Source organism: Tamandua tetradactyla, assembly GCF_023851605.1.
Source record: "Tamandua tetradactyla isolate mTamTet1 chromosome 22 unlocalized genomic scaffold, mTamTet1.pri SUPER_22_unloc_2, whole genome shotgun sequence".
Classification (NCBI taxonomy): Eukaryota; Metazoa; Chordata; class Mammalia; order Pilosa; family Myrmecophagidae; genus Tamandua; species Tamandua tetradactyla.
The window spans coordinates 881,833-902,198 of record NW_027518252.1 but is presented as its reverse complement, the minus strand read 5'-3'; the positions used below and the strand labels follow the sequence as shown (position 1 = coordinate 902,198).

General features: G+C 36.7%; 1 protein-coding gene across 1 annotated transcript; it reads right to left on the bottom strand.

Moving 5' to 3' along the window:
• Window positions 1-4,546: 4,546 nt before the first annotated feature.
• LOC143672953 (olfactory receptor 4C46-like) lies at window positions 4,547-5,476 on the bottom strand. The gene has a single exon (XM_077147372.1). It carries the CDS (start codon window positions 5,474-5,476, stop codon window positions 4,547-4,549), a length of 930 nt encoding a protein of 309 aa, XP_077003487.1.
• Between the last annotated feature and the right edge of the window lie 14,890 nt (window positions 5,477-20,366).

The following is a 20,366-nucleotide window of genomic DNA, read 5'->3' as shown; positions in this document are numbered from 1 at the left end:
AGAAGATGGAGCCCTTGCCCATGTTCATTTATAAGAAATGCTCACAAAATGTTGCTTCTGGAGAATAAGAAAATGTATAAATGGGGGGATTCATAGCTACATAGGAAAAATGTTCAATATAATCCTTTACTTGGAAAATGATTAGAGTAGTTTTTAGCAACTAGAAAACCATTTATTAGGATTTCACTTAGCAGCCTTGAATAAATATAAGTACAAAAGCCTTTGTTGAGATGGCTTTCTGTTTATATAATCTCAAAAAAAACTTAATCTCTTTTCCTAGAAACCCTCCCACTGTTGCCTACAGGGCACTGCAAAAGACAACACCAAATAATATGATAACTAGCACCTTCCCCACCTTGAAAAACAGGCATGAACGAAGGGACAACCTGAAAAATAATAGGATATGCTCAACAAACAAGTTTTCCTTTTCTATTTTTTTCTTGTTCTTGTTTTTATTTTTTCCTTCTACTTTCTTCTGGATTCTGGTCATATCTTGTCTGTTTGGGATTATGAAAGTCAATATAACCCTCCTCTCTCTGATCTGGTCTTGCAAAATTTTTCACTCCAGTTCCCAACATGTGCACCTATAATAAAATTCACCTTTCCATTAAAGCAAAAAGATTTGTTTCTCTGTACCAGGTGAAATCAGGCAGGTTTAGCTATTAAAGACTGTGTTTTTTCTATGATAAAAACCAGTTCCTGGTTTGAATCTGTTATCTACCCCAGAAAAGCCACATTATTTTAATTTAATCTTGTGGGAGCAGATGTATTGTTTGTTGGAATACTTTTATTATGTTGTTTCCATGGAGATGTGACCCCATCTATTCAAGGTAAGTCTTATTCTGCTTACTGGAGGCCTTTAATAGAGAGATATTTTGGAGAAAACTCAGAGAGAAATGCCCTACAAGAAGCTAAGCAAGGACCCACATAACCTGGAGGGCCCAGAACCTGGAGAGAGCCAGGAGAAGCTAAGAGATTAAATTCAAATTTTGTCCCTGAGAAGTAAGAGAGGACCCACAGCACTTAACAAGAGATGCTTCCTGGACATGTTAAGAAAAGACTTGCAGGACAGAGAGAAAACCAATGAAATCAGAAGCTGAAAGAAATAAACTGGGGGTCAGGACCAGAAGACCCCAGGCACATGCTTTCCCAGCTGACAGAGATGTTCCAGATGCCAGTCACCTTTCTTCAATCCAAGTATCATTTTGTTGATACCTTAAATTTGGGCATTTTCATTACATTAGAACTTTAAAATTTTAACCTAATGAATCCCCTTTATAAAAGCCAATCCATTTCTGGTATATTACATTCTGATATCTTTAACAAACAAAAACAGATTTGGTACCAGAGAAGTGGGGTGGTATGATTTGAAAATACCCGGAATACTGGTTTTATGGTTAGTAAGCTGCCAGAATGTGATATACCAGAAACAGAATGACTTTTAAAAAGGGGGAATTTACTAAGTTGCAAGTTTACAGTTTGAAGGCCATAAAAATGTCCAAATTAAGGCAAGGATATGAAAATGTCCAAATTAAGGCACCAATAAGTGGTTACCTTCACTCAAGAAAGACTAATGAAATCTGTGGTTTCTTTCTTAGCTGGAAGGGCACATGGCAAAGTCTGCTAGCTTTCTCTCCCAGTCCCCTATTTCATGAAGCTCCCCAGAGGTGTGTTTCTTTTTCATCTCCAAGATGAAGCATGGGCTCTGCTGGTTCTGTTTGTGCTTTCCAAAATGGTTTCCCCTTAAAGGGCTCCAGTAAACAACACCAACTTGAATGGGTGGAGACACAGCTCTAAGGAAACCACTTAATCAAAAATTACTACCTGCAATTGGGTGGCTCACATCTCTTTGGAAACAATCAGAAAGATATTGCAGTGATTTTGAATGAGGATTAAAGGACATAGCTTTTCTGGGGTTATATAATAGCTTCAAACCAGCACAACTGGTATGGATTTAAAAGGTATAAGGGAAAGATTATGGAAGAATTGTGGAGAATTTGATAGAAAAGGCCTAGACTGCTTTGAAGAGACTGCTGGGAGAAATATGAATGCTAAAATTATGAATATGTCATTGCAACTGGAAGGAATCTGACACTTGTTTTAAAGTGGAATAGAATTTGGCAAAAATGAGCATTGTTGTGGAAGAGCTAACTTGTTCTAAGTTTCACAGGTCGACAGCCAGAGGAGAATTTTATCTTAGGAGAAGCTGAGCTTTTAGCTGATTTTGATGGAAATTTGTACTGTTTTTGAATTTGTATATTTGCATTGTTACTGAAATGTTTTAAGGCTTTTGTGATATTGTGATGAAACGAATTTATTTGTTATATGGAAAGAACATTTATTCTGGGGGTACATAGGGTGGAATGTACTCATTTGAATTCATTGTGTACTCCAGAAAAGCTGAGTTATTTTAACCCAATCTTGTGGAACCACTTTGGTTAGGTTGTTTCCATGGACAAGTCACCCTACCCATTCAATGTGGGTCTTAATTTGTTTACTGGAGTCCTTCAAGAGAGAGACATTTTGGAGAGACCTCCAAAAGAAATGCCCCAGAGAATGATAAGCAAGGACCCACAGAACCTGAAGGACCCAGAACCTGAAGAGAGCCAAGGAAAGATAAGAGATGAAATCCAAATTTTGCCCCTGAAAAGCTAAGAGAGGGCCCACAGACTTAGAAAGAGAAATGTCCCAGAAACTTTAAGAGAAGATTCACAAGACACCTAGAGAAAGCAACTGGAATCAGAAGCAACTAATCAGGACAGGGACCAGCAACACCAACTATATGTCTTCCCAGCTGGCAGGATTTCCAGATGCTAGTTGCCTTTATTCAGAATCTGAATATCATCTTATTGATGCCTTAAATTTAGACATTTCTATGGCCTCAGAACTGTAAATTCATAGCCTAAGAAATCCCCTTTATAAAAGCCAATCCATTTTTGTTATGTTGCATTCTGGCAGCTTTAGCAAACCAAAACACTCTATAAGGTAAGATCTGGGTCTCTCTTTGCTCTCTGCCAAAGCCCAACAACTGTCACATTTCTTAGGCTCAAACATATTTATTGCTTAATTAATGAAGGAAATAACAGAATATGATGACATGTGTAGATAGAGACATATATTTTTCAAAACCACATTTAACAATGAAATATTACCAGAAAGTAAATGGAGTAACAGAGAAACAGTACATAAACAGACAACATTTGTAAGATAATGAAAGTTTGTTCACAGCAGAGACAATACCGTGGTAAATTATTTTCTTATAGCTGGGAATCTGTTTCAATTTCCTTCTCATTTCTGAGTTTAATCAAGGATGGAAAATAAAAAAATAAAAGTGTGTACATCCATAATACCTTGCTAAATTTCTCCTTTGAATCTGAATAAGATAAAGGTAGGAAAAAATTCTCCAGTATTTCATACTATTTTTATGCCAAATATTTTATTCAATTTATTTATGTGATTAATACTTGTATACAAAAATTCAGGAATTATTGTGTACTTCACATTGTGCTACCTTACAAAAATAATTGCATTTCTGACAACTATTGCACTGAGAGTGAATCTATGATCACTTTTGGAGCCTTACATTATTTGAACCATTATTGTTTATTTTGGTTTATAAGCATAAGACAGGTTAAATGAATAATAAAGATCAATTCTGAATTCCACAAGGAAAGTTAGGAACATGGCACAATCTCATTACCTCATATTCTGATGTTAAATGCCCATTGTTTTTATAGCTCTGAATTATAGTTAGTTACCAAGAATTTGCAAGCAATGAATGACCATGAATTGTGATATAAAAATAAGTAGTTCTTAATGAAAAAGTAAAAGCTTTATATCTATAGAAAATGAAATACTATATACAATGTACCCAGTAGATTCTCTCTGTTAATAGTTACTCTAATAATTACTTGGATTTTGCATCATCATTGCCTGGCAGTGTCTCATAGCTGTTAAGAGCATGGCTGTGAAATCATTTAAAACTTGGTTTCTGACTCTTCGATGCGTCTGTATTATTTTTTGCATTCTCTTTTCTATCAGTTTCTTCACTTGTAAAGTGGAGAGAGCAGCAATGCCTACCCCTTTGGATTATTGCATATTAATGATCAATATCAATATATATTATTAGTTCTTCCTTTTTTATTAGAAGAAATTTCTATAGATCCATATACACGGATGAAGCCAATAAATCTAAGACCGATTTGGCAGCATTTTCCAAGTACACACAAAAAAGTTCCTGTTACATTTCCCCCCATTTCTTTTTTCTTTTGTGTTATATCTTCTTTTCTAAATTTAATTTATTCTGTATTATCAAACCAAAACAACATACAAACATGAACTTTCTCCTAAATGTCCCTAAAAACCTTTCCAATAGGTACTTTTATTATCCTCCCATTGCTTGCTCCCAGCTCTGCCTCTTTCAATGCGGAATCTAAGAATTGTAGTGATTGTTTTTTTTTCTTTCTCCCATAAGCATTACCTGTTGAGATAAGTCCAGATATCCTTCGGACACTTCCTTAGTTAAAGTATTTGGCTTCCGGGATATTTATTTGTAACCAGAAACAGTGTTCCTACTGCACACTCTCCTGATAGCATTTTTCATCTGGTCATTTCTTAAGGTATAAATTAAGGGATTTAACATAGGAGTTATGTTAGTGTAGAATACAGCAATTGCTTTATCAATGGATAGAATAGCTACTGGCCTCATGTACACAAATATGCAGGGCACAAAGAATAAGGTGACCACTGTGATGTGGGAGACACAGGTGGACAGAGCTCTGCGCCGCCCCTCCAAGCTGTGGTTCTTTAGGGAATGCAGGATGACCACATAGGAGACCAGCAAGAGGATGAAGTTTAACAAACAGATGAGCCCACTGTTAGCAGCTACAAAAAGCCCTAGAGTGTGGGTATCAGTGCAGGCCAGACTGAGCAAAGGATTCAGATCACACATGAAGTGATCTATGATGTTAGGGCCACAGAAGGGTAATCGAAACGTGAAGAAGATCTGTATGGTTGCATGAAGAAAGCCTCCTATCCATGCCACTCCCACTAACAGGCTGCACAATCGCTGGTCCATGATGGTGGTGTAGTGCAGAGGCTTACATATTGCCACATAGCGGTCATAGGCCATCATAGTAAGCAGGATGATCTCAGCACCTCCAAAGAAATGCTCCCAAAAAACCTGGATCATACATCCACTGAAGGGAATGGTCTTCTTTTTATAGAGTGAATCTATGATCAGTTTTGGAGTATTGACAGAGGAATAGCAGGCATCTATAAAGGAGAGATATGCCAGGAAATAATACATGGGGAAACCCAACAATGGACTGGAAATAATGGTGACCACAATGACCCCATTGCCTACCACAGTGATGATGTAGATGACAAGAAATACAACAAATATGATTTTCTGCATCTCAGGGTTCTCCGTGAGCCCCAATAAAACAAACTCTGTTACATTGTTTCTATACTCCATGAATTTTGTGTGCCTTTTAATAATGTTACCTGAAAGTAAAACAATTTTATTAATACAACATTGAATTTATTATGCTTTTCCATTATAAGCGACAATAAACATCTGAATTACATTGATTTTTCCATTCCTATGAGAGTATTTTGAGATAGGAAAAACAGTTATGCATTATTGGAACTTATTAAAGCTGCCTCTCAGGTCTAATTCTGTAAAGGACATAGAAATGAAGAAGTTTGGCAAACACACAGGGCAGGTGATTGTCTGTGCTTACTGATGACTAACATCCTAATTTAGAAGAAGTGACAAGTAAATATGTTTACAGATTCTTGCAAGGGTAGACAGAGCATGGACATAAACAGCATGGATGTAAGACTAAGGAATTTACTCTACTTTGCAGAAAATAGAGACTCATGGAAGACATTGAGAAAAAAAGTGGAAGCATAAAGAAGAATCAAGGGAAAAGGGTAATTTTGGAATATTGCTCTTGCAAGACCTTCTATGTCTTGAGTGAAGAATGGGCTGAAGTTCAATAAGAAAGTGGAACCCAGTGACAGAGAAACTAGATAGGAGACTAATTGTAGCAGTGGACACACGAATAGCAGGTTATTGGTGATGCTAATGAAAGAAAGAGTAAAATTGCCACTGTTATGCATTCAAACTGTTTCCTGTCTGAATATAATTATCTTTATCATAGCTAATAGTATATATCCTTTCAATGATTCCTTGGTATGTATACAGTATGGAGGTAAGAGCTTTGCATGTGAGATTTTATTTAATCCTTCAGACAGCCTGTGTGATGTGCAGTTCTCACCCATTTTTAATATAAGGTAACAGGCTCATATATTGATGGTAATGGTTAAAATAGTAATAATAATATGAGCTAAACTTATTTTTCACCTTGTGTTCTAAGTGTCTTACAGACATTGGCTTGTTTAATGCTCCTAAAAACCTTTTCAATATGTCTTAATATGTTTTATCAGGAGCACAGAGATGTTAAGGGTAGAACAAAGGTTCTTAGCCTATTTTGATTGTTTTTTTCCCTTATTATCATAACAAACAATGCTCAAATAATCTTCTGATATTACTATGACACTTATTATTTAATTAGTGTATGATGGTAAGTAAATCTTGCATCTAGAATCATTAAAATTTTACAAAAGTGGTGGTATGACTTAAAAGTTACCCTTCACTTTGGCCTCTCCCTCATTTCTTCATTTTCCCTTCCCTATCCTTATCCATTTTTCTCATTCCCAAGAGCCTTCTGCAAAACGTTGAAAACTGCCACAGTCATTAAATATATAAGTTTAGAATTAGACAGACTAGATGCATTCTTTGTTTTTCTGCTTGCAACTTCATTTGCTTGAGTACATTACTTGGTATCTTATATCATATCCACCTCACAGTAGTTATGAGAAGTGATTGACAACATATAAGAAAATAGTGTGGGGACACACACAGGGCTTTCATATATTCCATTATATGACAATCTATGTGCCTATGGGATAGTGAGAATTGACAGTAATAGAAGGAACATTTAACAATGAAATAAGCTAAAAAAGGAATAATTTTCTAATTCAACTTTAAAGAAGCCCCAGAAACTCATATTATTGAAATCATATTCCCACAATGGATTCTGCATTTTGTGTTTGTATTAAACTAATTAACTGAGTTTTGTGTCATTATATATTCATTTGTACATCTTTTTTTGTGAAAGAAGTGCACTTCAACATGTTTTTATCCTCATGGTGTGTTGACTATTAAAGGATAGAGTCTCATGATAAAAGCATGGTGCCAGATGTCAGAGACCTTGGTCACAGTCCTTTAAATTGCTGGACTTCTCTGAATCTTCTCATCTTCATCTGTTAAATGAGGTTAATGGTATTTATAATCTTTGGAAGGAATGGCATGTGGATAAAATACTTTACTTCCATTCTGAAAAGTGTTGTAAATAAAATAATGCTTTACATACATGGAAAGGAACAATCTTTAAGAAGAGTCACTACCACTGAAAGAAAAACCTTAGTTACTTTATAGATCATCTTAATCATGTTTGGGACTATTCATGAACAATCTCATCTTAAAACTGAACATTTCTTGGAATTGATAACTTTTTAATAGGGAAAAATCCAGCCACATACCAGGAGAGAAACTAGTCAATTCAAGTCAACAGTTGGTAAGAAAGTGTTCTGAAGAGCCTATATCTTTTTCTTTTTTTAATTTAAAACTCAAAATGTTTTCCAGAAAACCTGGGACTCATTTTAGAATGTACTCACTTGAAAGAAGTTGAAGAATTGGTCTTCTGTATATAAATAGGTCCGCTCATGAAGGGCAAAAGGCAGAAAACACAGAGGAAACACATTTTCATGGGTGCCTCCACCCTTGATGCATCTTGCTCTGGAGATGTGAACAGTAGCACCTGCACATTCAACAAGATGTCCAAGAAGGTTCAGGGACCCGGCATTTTAGCTGCTACTTGCTCTCTTAGGAGCTAATTATCTCCTTTGATGGAATGGCTTTGTTTTAGAAACACTTATTCTGGAGGGTCATAGTTGAGAAAAAAAGCTATTCATTAATGTGGAATTGTATTCCTTGCACTTGCAACCATAACCAATTAACCTCATTCTCTTTCTGAACCTCTATTATTGAGAAAGCTGAATGCCATTTGATTAGCAGGTGATATAATCCCCAAGTGGGAAGGTTTGATGTAGTTTTCCTATTGACTTATAACACTGAGGGAGCTTCCATTTTCTTATCAGCCTTAAACTTTTTCTGATTAGACATTTTTGTGTAAGTCTTAAATATTTTCATTGCTTATTTGAAAGGTGGAGCAGTGAAGTTATAAAAATAATAGCAGCTATTCTTGAGTACAAGACCCCTTACAGTATTTTGCACATTTTACCAATGGGCTTTGGAAGTAGGCAGAAATTATAGAATGTTACAAATTAGTTATGATGTCCATAGACAGGATGTGGAATATTAGGCAGCCTTAAAAATGTGGATATGCATACAAACCACGAGAATAGAGTTCCATATGTTTACTTCCTTGTCACTTAGTATACTATCTCCTTCTGGCCGTTCCAGGAGGTATGTAGTCAAAAAGTATTGTGGTTTAATTTGTACTTCTCTGCTGACTAATGAGGCTGATCTTTTTTTATCATCTTCATTTGTGAAGTTTCTATTCAAGGCCTTTATACATTTTAAAAATAGGGCTTATGTTAACTTTCTTACTGAATTTTGAGTGTTCTTTGTCATACATATATGTGATATAATTTTCATAAGGGTGTGCTTTGACAACATTTCATTTTTACAACACTGTCTTCTGATGAGCAGAAATTTAAATAATTTTGTCAAAGTCCAAATGTCATCTTTTTCTTAATATTCATTCTTATTGTATCATATCTAGGAAATATCGGTCTACTCCAAAGTCATAAAATTTTACTCTAGAATTTTTACAATTTTATCTTTCACACAGAAGTCTCTGACAGATCCACTTTGAGTTTTTATGTATGTTGTGAAATAATATTTGTTTTATTTTATTCCATGTGTGTAGCCAGTTGATCTAGCAAAAGCTGTTGCTAGATAAGAAAGTCTTTTTATTCCCTGTCAAATTACTTTGACATTTTGCAAAAAAAATCATATATTTAAGTCTATTTATGGAGTTTTTATTCTGTACCACCAATCTATATTATTATCCTTATGCCAATGTCACACAGTGTTTAATATTGGATTAAATTTAATATTTTATAGAAAGTCTTGAAATTAGGTACATCAAAACCTGCAACTATGTTTTTTTATAGAAAGTGATTTGCACTCTTCTAGGTTTTTATTTTAATTTCTATGTAAATTTCACAATCAACATGCGATTTTCTCCAAAAACTCTTCTGATTTTTAAATGGAATTGCATTGACACTATAAAACATATATGGTAAAAACAATGTCCTCTAGTTCACCAACTTGTTTTATCTCAGAATTTAATTTCTCTTAGAAGCATTTTCTTGCTTTCATATACTGATCGTGAACATATTTAAAAATTAACCTCTAATATTAACAAGCATTGGAAATCAACAAAAAGGGAATACAACCAATGCATCCTACCAGATTGGGCCTCCTTAAATTTTCTGTGCTCTGTTATGAGATTCTGAACTCCCCAGAGAAATCCTGCCCTATTGCAAAGACAGATTTTGATGAAGCCATTGCTGAACTTGATACATTATGTGGAGAGTCTGACAAAGATAGCATGCTAGCAATGCAATTATTGAGAGACAACTTGATATAGTGGCCATCAGAAACCCAGGGGACCAAGCTAAAGAAGAAGGAGGAGTAGGAAATTAATTAGCCTTCCAATTTTTGACTGTCTCACTTTCAAATTTACATGGTAGACTTCCCAGAGACTTCCAGAGAAGATGGCGGCTTAGTAAGACGCGCGGATCTTAGTTTCTCCCCCAGGACAGCTACTAGGGGAGTGGAAATGATACAGAACAGCTCACAAAGCCACGACAGAGATAAAAAAGACAGCGTACCCCATCCTGGAATGGCTGGCTGGCAGAGAGAACCCGCTCTGGTGAGATCGCCGAGGGGGGCAGGCTTCACCGGGTGGGGCGGCAAGCGGCCAGAGTCACTCCCTTCCCCCACCCTGGGCTTGCTGGGAGAATTGGACAGGTGGTCCCCTCAAACCACGGCGGCTGGTGCCCACACCACGCGTGGACCCCTGGATCAACTGAGAGAATTGGATCGGAAATCCCCAGGCAACAGAGAAAGGTGATGGGGGGGGCCCTTCCAAACCCGTGACTCCCCGGGAACGTGCACTCTCCCAGGCAGGCCGCTGTGGCTGGCGCCCTCCCACCAAGCTTGGCACCCCAGGCCAACTAGGAAATTCGGACAGGCGCTTTCCTGGGCTGCAGCGGCCAGCGACCCTCCCCGCGTTCAGACCCCGGGCCGGCTGGCACTTTCCCAAGCCGCTTCAGCTAGCAAACCTTCCGGATGGTGAGAGTTTTCCAAAGTGAAAGGACCCACAGCACCTTTTACTGGTGGGACCCGCAGACATACGTGTGCCACGAGCACCACCAACTGGGCAGGATAAGAAAAACAGAACCCAGAGATTTCACAGAAAAATCTTCCAACGTTGTTGGGTTTGACACCCACGGAAATCTGACTAAATGCCCAGATGCCAGCAGCAGAAGATAACTGTCCACGCTCAGAAGATTGAGAATATGGCCCAGTCAAAGGAACAAACCAATAGTTCAAATGATACAAGAGCTGAGAAAACTAATGCTGAATATATGAACAGAAATGGAAAATCTCTTCAAAAATGAAATCGATAAATTGAGGGAGGACATGAAGAGGACATAGGCTGAACATAAAGAAGAAATAGAAAAACTGAAAAAACAAATCACAGAACTTATGGAAGTGAAGGATAAAGTAGAAAAGATGGAAAAAACAATGGATACCTACAATGATAGATTTAAAGAGACAGAAGATAGAATTAGTGATTTGGAGAATGGAACATCTGAATTCCAAAAAGAAACAGAAAATATCGGGAAAAGAATGGAAAAATTTGAACAGGGTATCAGGGAACTCAAGGACAATATGAACCGCACAAATATACGTGTTGTGGGTGTCCCAGAAGGAGAAGAGAAGGGAAAAGGAGGAGAAAAACTAATGGAAGAAATTTTCACTGAAAATTTCCCAACTCTTATGAAAGAACTAAAATTACAGATCCAAGAAGTGCAGCGTACCACAAAGAGATTAGACACAAATAGGCGTTCTCCAAGACACTTACTAGTTAGAATGTCAGAGGTCAAAGAGAAAGAGAGGATCTTGAAAGCAGCAAGAGAAAAACAATCCATCACATACAAGGGAAACCCAATAAGACTATGTGTAGATTTCTCAGCAGAAACCATGGAAGCTAGAAGACAGTGGGATGATATATTTAAATTACTAAAAGAGAAAAACTGCCAACAAAGACTCCTATATCCAGCAAAATTGTCCTTCAAAAATGAGGGAGAAATTAAAACATTCTCAGACAAAAAGTCACTGAGAGAATTTGTGACCAAGAGACCAGCTCTGCAAGAAATACTAAAGGGAGCACTAGAGTCAGATACAAAAAGACAGAAGAGAGAGGTATGGAGAAGAGTGTAGAAAGAAGGAAAATCAGATATGATATATATAATACAAAAGACAAAATGGTAGAGGAAAATATTATCCAAAGAGTAATAACACTAAATGTCAATGGACTGAATTACCCTATCAAAAGACATAGACTGGCAGAATGGATTAAAAAACAGGATCCTTCTATATGCTGTCTACAGGAAACACATCTTAGACCCAAAGATAAACATAGGTTGAAAGTGAAAGGTTGGGAAAAGATATTTCATGCAAATAACAACCAGAAAAGAGCAGGAGTGGCTACACTAATATCCAATAAATTAGACTTCAAATGTAAAACAGTTAAAAGAGACAAAGAAGGACACTATATACTAATAAAAGGAACAATTAAACAAGAAGACATAACAATCATAAATATTTATGCACTGAACCAGAATGCCCCAAAATACGTGAGGAATACACTGCAAACACTGAAAAGGGAAATAGCCACAAATACCATAATAGTTGGAGACTTCAATTCCCCACTCTCATCAATGGACAGAACATCTAGACAGAGGATCAATAAAGAAATAGAGAATCTGAATATTACTATAAATGAACTAGATTTAACAGACATTTATAGGACATTACATCCTACAACAGCAGGATACACCTTTTTCTCAAGTGCTCATGGATCATTCTCAAAGATAGACCATATGCTGGGTCACTAAGCAAGTCTCAACAAATTTAAAAAGATTGAAATCATACACAACATTTTCTAGGATCATAAAGGAATGAAGTTGGAAATCAATAATAGGCGGAGTGCCAGAAAATTCACAAATACGTGGAGGCTCAACAACACAGTCCTAAACAACGACTGGTTCAAAGAAGAAATTGCTAGAGAAATTAGCAAATACCTCGAGGCGAATGAAAATGAAAACACAACATATCAAAACTTATGGGATGCAGAAAAGGCAGTGCTAAGAGGGAAATTTATTGCCCTAAATGCCTATATCAGAAAAGAAGAAAAGGCAAAAATTCAGGAATTAACTATCCATTTGGAAGAACTGGAGAAAGAACAGCAAACTAATCCCAAAGTAAGCAAAAGGAAAGAAATAACAAAGATTAGAGCAGAAATAAATGAAATTGAAAACATGAAAACCATAGAGAAAATCAATAAGGCCAGAAGTTGGTTCTATGAGAAAATCAATAAGATTGATGGGCCCTTAGCAAGACTGACAAAAAGAAGAAGAGAGAGGATGCAAATAAATAAGATCAGAAATGGAAGAGGAGACATAACTACTGACCTCACAGAAATAAAGGAGGTAATAACAGGATACTATGAACAACTTTACACTAATAAATACAACAATTTAGAGGAAATGGACGGGTTCCTGGAAAGACATGAACAACCAACTTTGACTCAAGAAGACATAGATGACCTCAACAAACCAATCACAAGTAAAGAAATTGAATCAGTCATTCAAAAGCTTCCTAAAAAGAAAAGTCCAGGACCAGACGGCTTCACATCTGAATTCTATAAAACATTCCAAAAAGAATTAGTACCAACTTTCCTCAAACTCTTCAAAAAAATCGAAGTGGGGGGAAAACTACCTAATTCATCCTATGAAGCCAACATCACCCTCATACCAAAACCAGGCAAAGATATTACAAAAAAAGAAAACTACAGGCCAATCTCTCTAATGAATATAGATGCAAAAATCCTCAATGAAATTCTAGCAAATCGTATCCAACAACACATTAAAAGAACTATATATCATGACCAAGTAGGATTCATCCCAGGTATGCAAGGATGGTTCAATGTAAGAAAATCAATTAATGTAATACACCATATCAACAAATCAAAGCAGAAAAATCACATGATCATCTCAATTGATGCAGAGAAGGCATTTGACAAGATTCAACATCCTTTCCTGTTGAAAACACTTCAAAGGATAGGAATACAAGGGAACTTCCTTAAAATGATAGAGGGAATATATGAAAAACCTACAGCTAATATCATCCTCAATGGGGAAAAATTGAAAACTTTCCCCTTAAGATCAGGAACAAGACAAGGATGTCCACTATCACCACTATTATTCAACATTGTGTTGGAGGTTCTAGCCAGAGCAATTAGACAAGAAAAAGAAATACAAGGCATCAAAATTGGAAAGGAAGAAGTAAAACTATCACTGTTTGCAGACGATATGATACTATATGTCGAAAACCCGGAAAAATCCACAACAAAACTACTAGAGCTAATAAATGAGCACAGCAAAGTAGCAGGTTACAAGATCAACATTCAAAAATCTGTAGCATTTCTATACACTAGTAATGAACAAGCTGAGGGGGAAATCAAGAAACGAATCCCATTTATAATTGCAACTAAAAGAATAAAATACCTAGGTATAAATTTAACTAAAGAGACAAAAAACCTATATAAAGAAAACTACAAAAAACTGCTAAAAGAAATCACAGAAGACCTAAATAGATGGAAGGGCATACCGTGTTCATGAATTGGAAGACTAAATATAGTTAAGATGTCAATCCTACCTAAACTGATTTACAGAGTCAATGCAATACCAATCAAAATCCCAACAACTTATTTTTCAGAAATAGAAAAACCAATAAGCAAATTTATCTGGAAGGGCAGGGTGCCCCGAATTGCTAAAAACATCTTGAGGAAAAAAAACGAAGCTGGAGGTCTTGCACTGCCTGACTTTAAGGCATATTATGAAGCCACAGTGGTCAAAACAGCATGGTATTGACATAAAGATAGATATATCGACCAACGGAATCAAATAGAGTGCTCAGATATAGACCCTCTCATCTATGGACATTTGATTTTTTATAAGGCAGTCAAGCCAATTCAACTGGGACAGAACAGTCTCTTCAACAAATGGTGCCTAGAGACCTGGATATCCATATACAAAAGAATGAAAGAAAACCCATATCTCACACCCTACACAAAAGTTAACTCAAAATGGATCAAAGATCTAAACATTAGGCCTCAGACTGTAAAACAGTTAGAGGAAAATGTTGGGAGATATCTTATGAATCTTACAATTGGAGGCATTTTTTTGGACCTTAAACCTAAAGCAAGAGCACTGAAGAAGGAAATAAATAAATGGGAACTCCTCAAAATTAAACACTTTTTTGCATCAAAGAACTTCATCAAGAAAGTAGAAAGACAGCCTACACAATGGGAATCAATATTTGGAAATGACATATCAGATAAAGGTCTAGTATCCAGAATTTATAATGAGATTGTTCAACTCAACAACAAAAAGACAGCCAACCCAATTACAAAATGGGAAAAAGACTTGAATAAACACCTCTCAGAGGAGGAAATACAAATGACCAAAAGGCACATGAAGAGATGCTCAATGTCCCTGGCCATTAGAGAAATGCAAATCAAAACCACAATGAGATATTATCTCACACCCACCAGAATGGCCATTATCAACAAAACAGAAAATGACACATGCTGGAGAGGATGCGGTGAAAGAGGCACACTTATCCACTGTTGGTGGGAATGTCAAATGGTGCAACCACTGTGGAAGGCAGTTTGGCGGTTCCTCAAAAAGCTGAATATAGAATTGCCATACGACCCAGCAATACCATTGCTGGGAATCTACTCAAAGGAATTAAGGACAAAAACTCAAACGGACATTTGCACACCAATGTTTATAGCAGCGTTATTTACAATTGCAAAGAGACGGAAACAGCTAAATGTCCATCAACAGACGAGTGGCTAAACAAACCGTGGTGTATACATACGATGGAATATTATGCAGCTTTAAGGCAGGATAAACTTATGAAGCATGTAATAACATGGATGGACCTAGAGAACATTATGTTGAGTGAGTCTAGCCAAAAACTAAAAGACAAATACTGTATGGTCCCAATGATGTGAATCGACACTCGAGAATAAACTTGGAATATGTCATTGGTAACAGAGTTCAGCAGGAGTTAGAAACAGGGTAAGATAATGGGTAATTGGAGCTGATGGGATACAGACTGTGCAATAGGACTAGATACAAAAACTCAAAAATGGACAGCACAATAACACCTAATTGTAAAGTAATCATGTTAAAACACTGAATGAAGCTGCATCCGAGCTATAGGTTTTTGTTTTGTTTTGTTTTGTTTTGTTTTGATTTTACTATTATTACTTTTATTTTTTTCTCTATATTAACATTCTATATCTTTTTCGGTTATATTGCTATTTCTTCTAAACTGATGCAAACGTACTAAGAAACGATGATCATGCATCTATGTGATGATGTTAAGAATTACTGATTGCATATGTAGAATGGTATGATTTCTAAAAAAAAGGGAAAAAATGGACAGCATAATACTACCTAATTGTAAAGTAATTATGTTAAAACACTGAATGAAGCTGCATCTGAGCTATAGTTGTCTTTGTTTTTTTTCTTATATATTTTTGAATTTTTTTATTTTTATTTTTATTTTTTCTCTATATTATCATTTTATTTCTTTTTCTCTTGTCTTGCTATTTCTTTTTCTAAATCGATGCGTATGTAGTAAGAAATGATGATCATACATCTATGTGATGATATTAAGAATTACTGATTGCGTATTTAGAATGGAATGATTTCTAAATGTTGTGTTAGTTAATTTTTTTTAATTAATAAAAAAAATTTACATGGTAGATGATTTTTCATCCATGCTGTCCCCTAAATAGCTTTTCTTTATGATTTATAGCAGGTTTATTTTACTTTTATTTAAATTTCTTTATTTCCCATGTGATTTATATGTTTGTATTAGGCATGTAGAGGCAGTTAACACTTGGAGAGTTGTCTGTTTCCATCTTTAGGTGGACAATATGGGGACATGGTATTTTCATATGTTATAAATGTTTGGCATAATACATTTGTTACATTGTGACTTCGCAAGAGCCAGTGTTAAAATTCTTCTGTGTCTAAGCAAAGAAAACTGTCTACTTATTTGTTTGTCCTGGTGGGAGATAAAATGGATAATTTGTTCCAGTCTTAAACAATAAGCATAGTTATTGTGGGTACAAATCTTAAAATAAATAACTATTCTTAGTTATTGTGGGTACTTTAAGATTTGGAACACTTTCAAGACTATGATAGAAATAGATATGCCATGGACAGTACACATTAAACCACGTGCTTGTTTATAACAGCAATCTCAAAGTGTACACCTTTTACTATAGTTGCAGTCCTGTTCCTTTAGACAAATTTATGACCCAATTTACTCTGGGAAGGGCAGAAACAGTTCACATTCCATTATTTGTAAAGTTAACTGCTATTTACTTTCATTATTTTTGCTACACTCATTTTATTTGTGTTTAAATGTTTGAGGCAACCTAAGAACAAATGTACAAGTAATGATGTAACAATGAGTTGCTTGAAATCCATTACTTCATGTATTTCAAGCACAGCAGTAAAACAAATACCCATTATATAACTTTTTAAAGGTTTTTTTTGATTTTTGGATTTTTTTGTGATAGTTACCTAATATGCATGTGCTGTAAAAATACTTAACAGGGAAATAACTTGATGATGCCTGCTTTGTTTAATATCTTATGAAATGTTCAAATAGATTTTGATAGATGGGAATATCACCCAGTATATTGTCCTTCCCTATGGCCTTTGTGTATTTGTTTTTTCCTTTTATTCTAATATTCTGTTGTCCATTTCTTGTGAGTGATAAGAGACATGAAAGGTCTATAGTATAACATGGGAGTGTGCCAATTGCTGCAATGATGTATCTTAACCTGATAGGATCCTGGTTTGTTGTTAAAATATGACACATATTTTCTCCAAGGCTGAAAACATTGTCCCAACATACATGTAATGTACAGCAGTTGTTGTCCATATTTGGAGAATGTGCCTACTTCAGTGAGATAACACTGGAGCCCATAACTAGGGGGTAGCATTTCTACATGGTCAAGATGCCATACTCATGTGAAAATTAAGCCCTGGCTAATGTGGCTCAGCTCACCATATTGTACAGCCTAAGCTCATTGGCATGAGTCACACAACTGTTTTGTATCTTTGGCTTCTGGTTTCATCAAGGTGTATCCTCCACCCCTCTTAAGTTTCAGCACATTCTGGCATCCAAGGTGTGCTTCCATGTCTTGTGGTGGACCCAGCAAGCAATTATAAAAAACTGTTGTGTGCATACTTCATTAATTTGGCAATTCCATTGCTGCTCTGCTTAAATGGCCCTTTGCCATGGGAATCATCAACATGAGTGATAAATAGATCTCTTTTCCATCTTGCAAACTGTTGCCATAAACTCTGTCTCCGTTAAGGTGAGACCCCAATAAGCCAATCATTGACTGTCAGTTGCTGGACCATATGGCTATCCCATTTGCAATGACCCGTGAGTCTGTAACCAGTAGCAAGAAACTGTGCTTGCAGTGGCCTGCACAGCCATTGCTGCTGCACAGAGTTTAGCCCATTGGGCAGAGTGATCCTGTCCAGTCTCAGTCAGAAGGTAACTATACTTGTGACAGATGTAGTTCCAAGGTTTCCATCAATCTTGAGTTTTCCAGATCTATCTATGAACCAACCCACCTCATCATCTGGAACATCTTTGAACTAGGGTCCCACATAGCCAAAGGCAGGGAAAGAACAGACTCTGTGGGTCATTCAACCATCTCCAACAAATAACTATGTGTTCATGGTGTCATCTGACACACTGAGACCCCAATCATGTTCAGTCTTGGATATAAAATTTCTATTTACTGGTGGAGCTTTGCTAAACCAGTCTTACTTACTTAGTAGGATTAGTGAATATACATGTGAGGATGGGTGGCTACAATAGTTGAGTCACATATGGAAAAGCAATACAGTTCCCTGTGTGGGCTGCCACTGTTTGCAGGGCCCAAGGATTGGTTTCACCCCCATTTAATCTGTAGTAATCTATTTTCATCCTCCAGGTAGTTGAGTTGTTTTTCCCATCCAGACTGAGTTGTAAAATTATATGAGTGCTTTTTAACACTTTTGCTTACAAGCTTCTGAACCAACAATATAATGTCCTTTTCCCCACATGAGAGCCAGTACTGCTTTTGTTGAACATCTTGGTTGAGCTTTGGCAACTCCAGTGGTGAGTGGGAGTGGATGTGTCCTAAGACACATTTTGACAGAAAGGGGCATACCCCTTCAGGTTCTGCCAGGTGTTCAGAACCACTGGCAGCCAGAAAAATCCACTCACCATTGGGAACTGATACAAAACAAATGCAAGGTTCCCTGGCAGGTGCATATGAAAGTCAATTCATGACACCAGGGCTTCAAAAGGAGAAAAACCCATGAAGCAGAAGACCAGATGGTCTATTGACCCCCAAATCTGTCTGTCTCCCAAATACTAAGGAATTCAGGGTTTTTATGGAATCAACCAAGGGGAGATGGAGTTGTTACAATTACAATCCTTACAGTATCAAGTATACATAGCACTGAGAATAAGCTAGAATAAGCATTACAAAAGTGTTACCAGGACTGAGGCTAGGCTGGAAAGAGCATTATAATAATAAGTATACACAGGGCTGAGATTAGGTGAATTCCACTAACTTCACATACTACTTTTGGCTATTCTACAATCTAGAAAGAAAAACATATATATGATGTTACAGAAATCATAATATTTGTTAATTCTTAATTTCTAGGTCACAGAACCACAGTCAATGCCATTTGAAATCACATAAATGGCCACATACATACCTGGTGTCAGGTTCATATTTTAAGGTTTGTCTGCTCTGGTCCAGTAGTGAATTGAAAGAGAACACAAGGAACCTCTGGTAGAGTGGTCATCTTTAGTATTCCCTCTGCTCTGCTCTCTCTATCTCTCATCCTTTTCTCCCCTCTCATGAAGCTTACAGAGCAATAGTCCCATAAATGCTAAATTAAACAAAAGTGGCACTTTACCAACAGGCAACATCATTCATGGAATACATGTTTGGACACATGTTACATCATCGGTTTCCATAACAGATGCTGTGTTATGACTACATAACAAGCTACAATCAACTTCCCTAGAGCTTCAGACCTTGAAGCACTTAAGGCAATCATCTAAGCAGACTGTTTATAATAAACAATATCTCAAGCACTACATCTGACAAACCCACTTTCCTTCCCTGGTTCACCACATCTGTCCCAAAGGTCTCCCAATGCAACTAATTTACCCTTGTCTTTACTGGAGATAAGGATTATGGTCACTTGGCACCTGTACTTGGGAGCCCAATGAAGGTCTGGACACCCCATTTTCCCCTTCTACCTGAGAAAGGGCATAGGGATTCTAGAGATCTTCAGACCTTAGCCCCACCCTTAATCACTCTTTTTAAAGTGAGGCTGGGATACAGAAAAGGGCTATCATCCTCCCTATGTAATATTTCAGGCCCATAATTGGAATTCTCTTCCTCACCATCCTGGCCTGGACACAGAAAGGACTTATCAATGGTTGCTCCCTCACTTGAGTTCAAGAACTCAGAGGCTGTGATGTGGGATTCTACATGTATTCAGTCCTGCAAACCCTCTTCATCCTGTTCCTTAGTGGAGGGACACCCTTCTGCTTGATATACTTGGTGGAATTCTTCCATAGAAATCTCATAATGCTATTTCCACTCCAGAGTGGGATGCCACAATAACACTGGGAGAGAAGAAAGGAAACAGAGATTCTTTCATTGAGCAGTACCCTGTTTCATGAATGTCTCTAACACCATCCAGGATGATTTTACCCATGTACTGCCCTTGGTCCAGATCCAACGACTAAGAGTTTTCTGCATATACTTTTAGGGTAGATATAGCCTCATGAACAA

Coding starts and splice junctions, on each gene's coding strand:
- LOC143672953 (XM_077147372.1), bottom strand. CDS start 5,476: ATGGAGTATAGAAACAATGTAACAGAGTTTGTTTTATTGGGGCTCACG.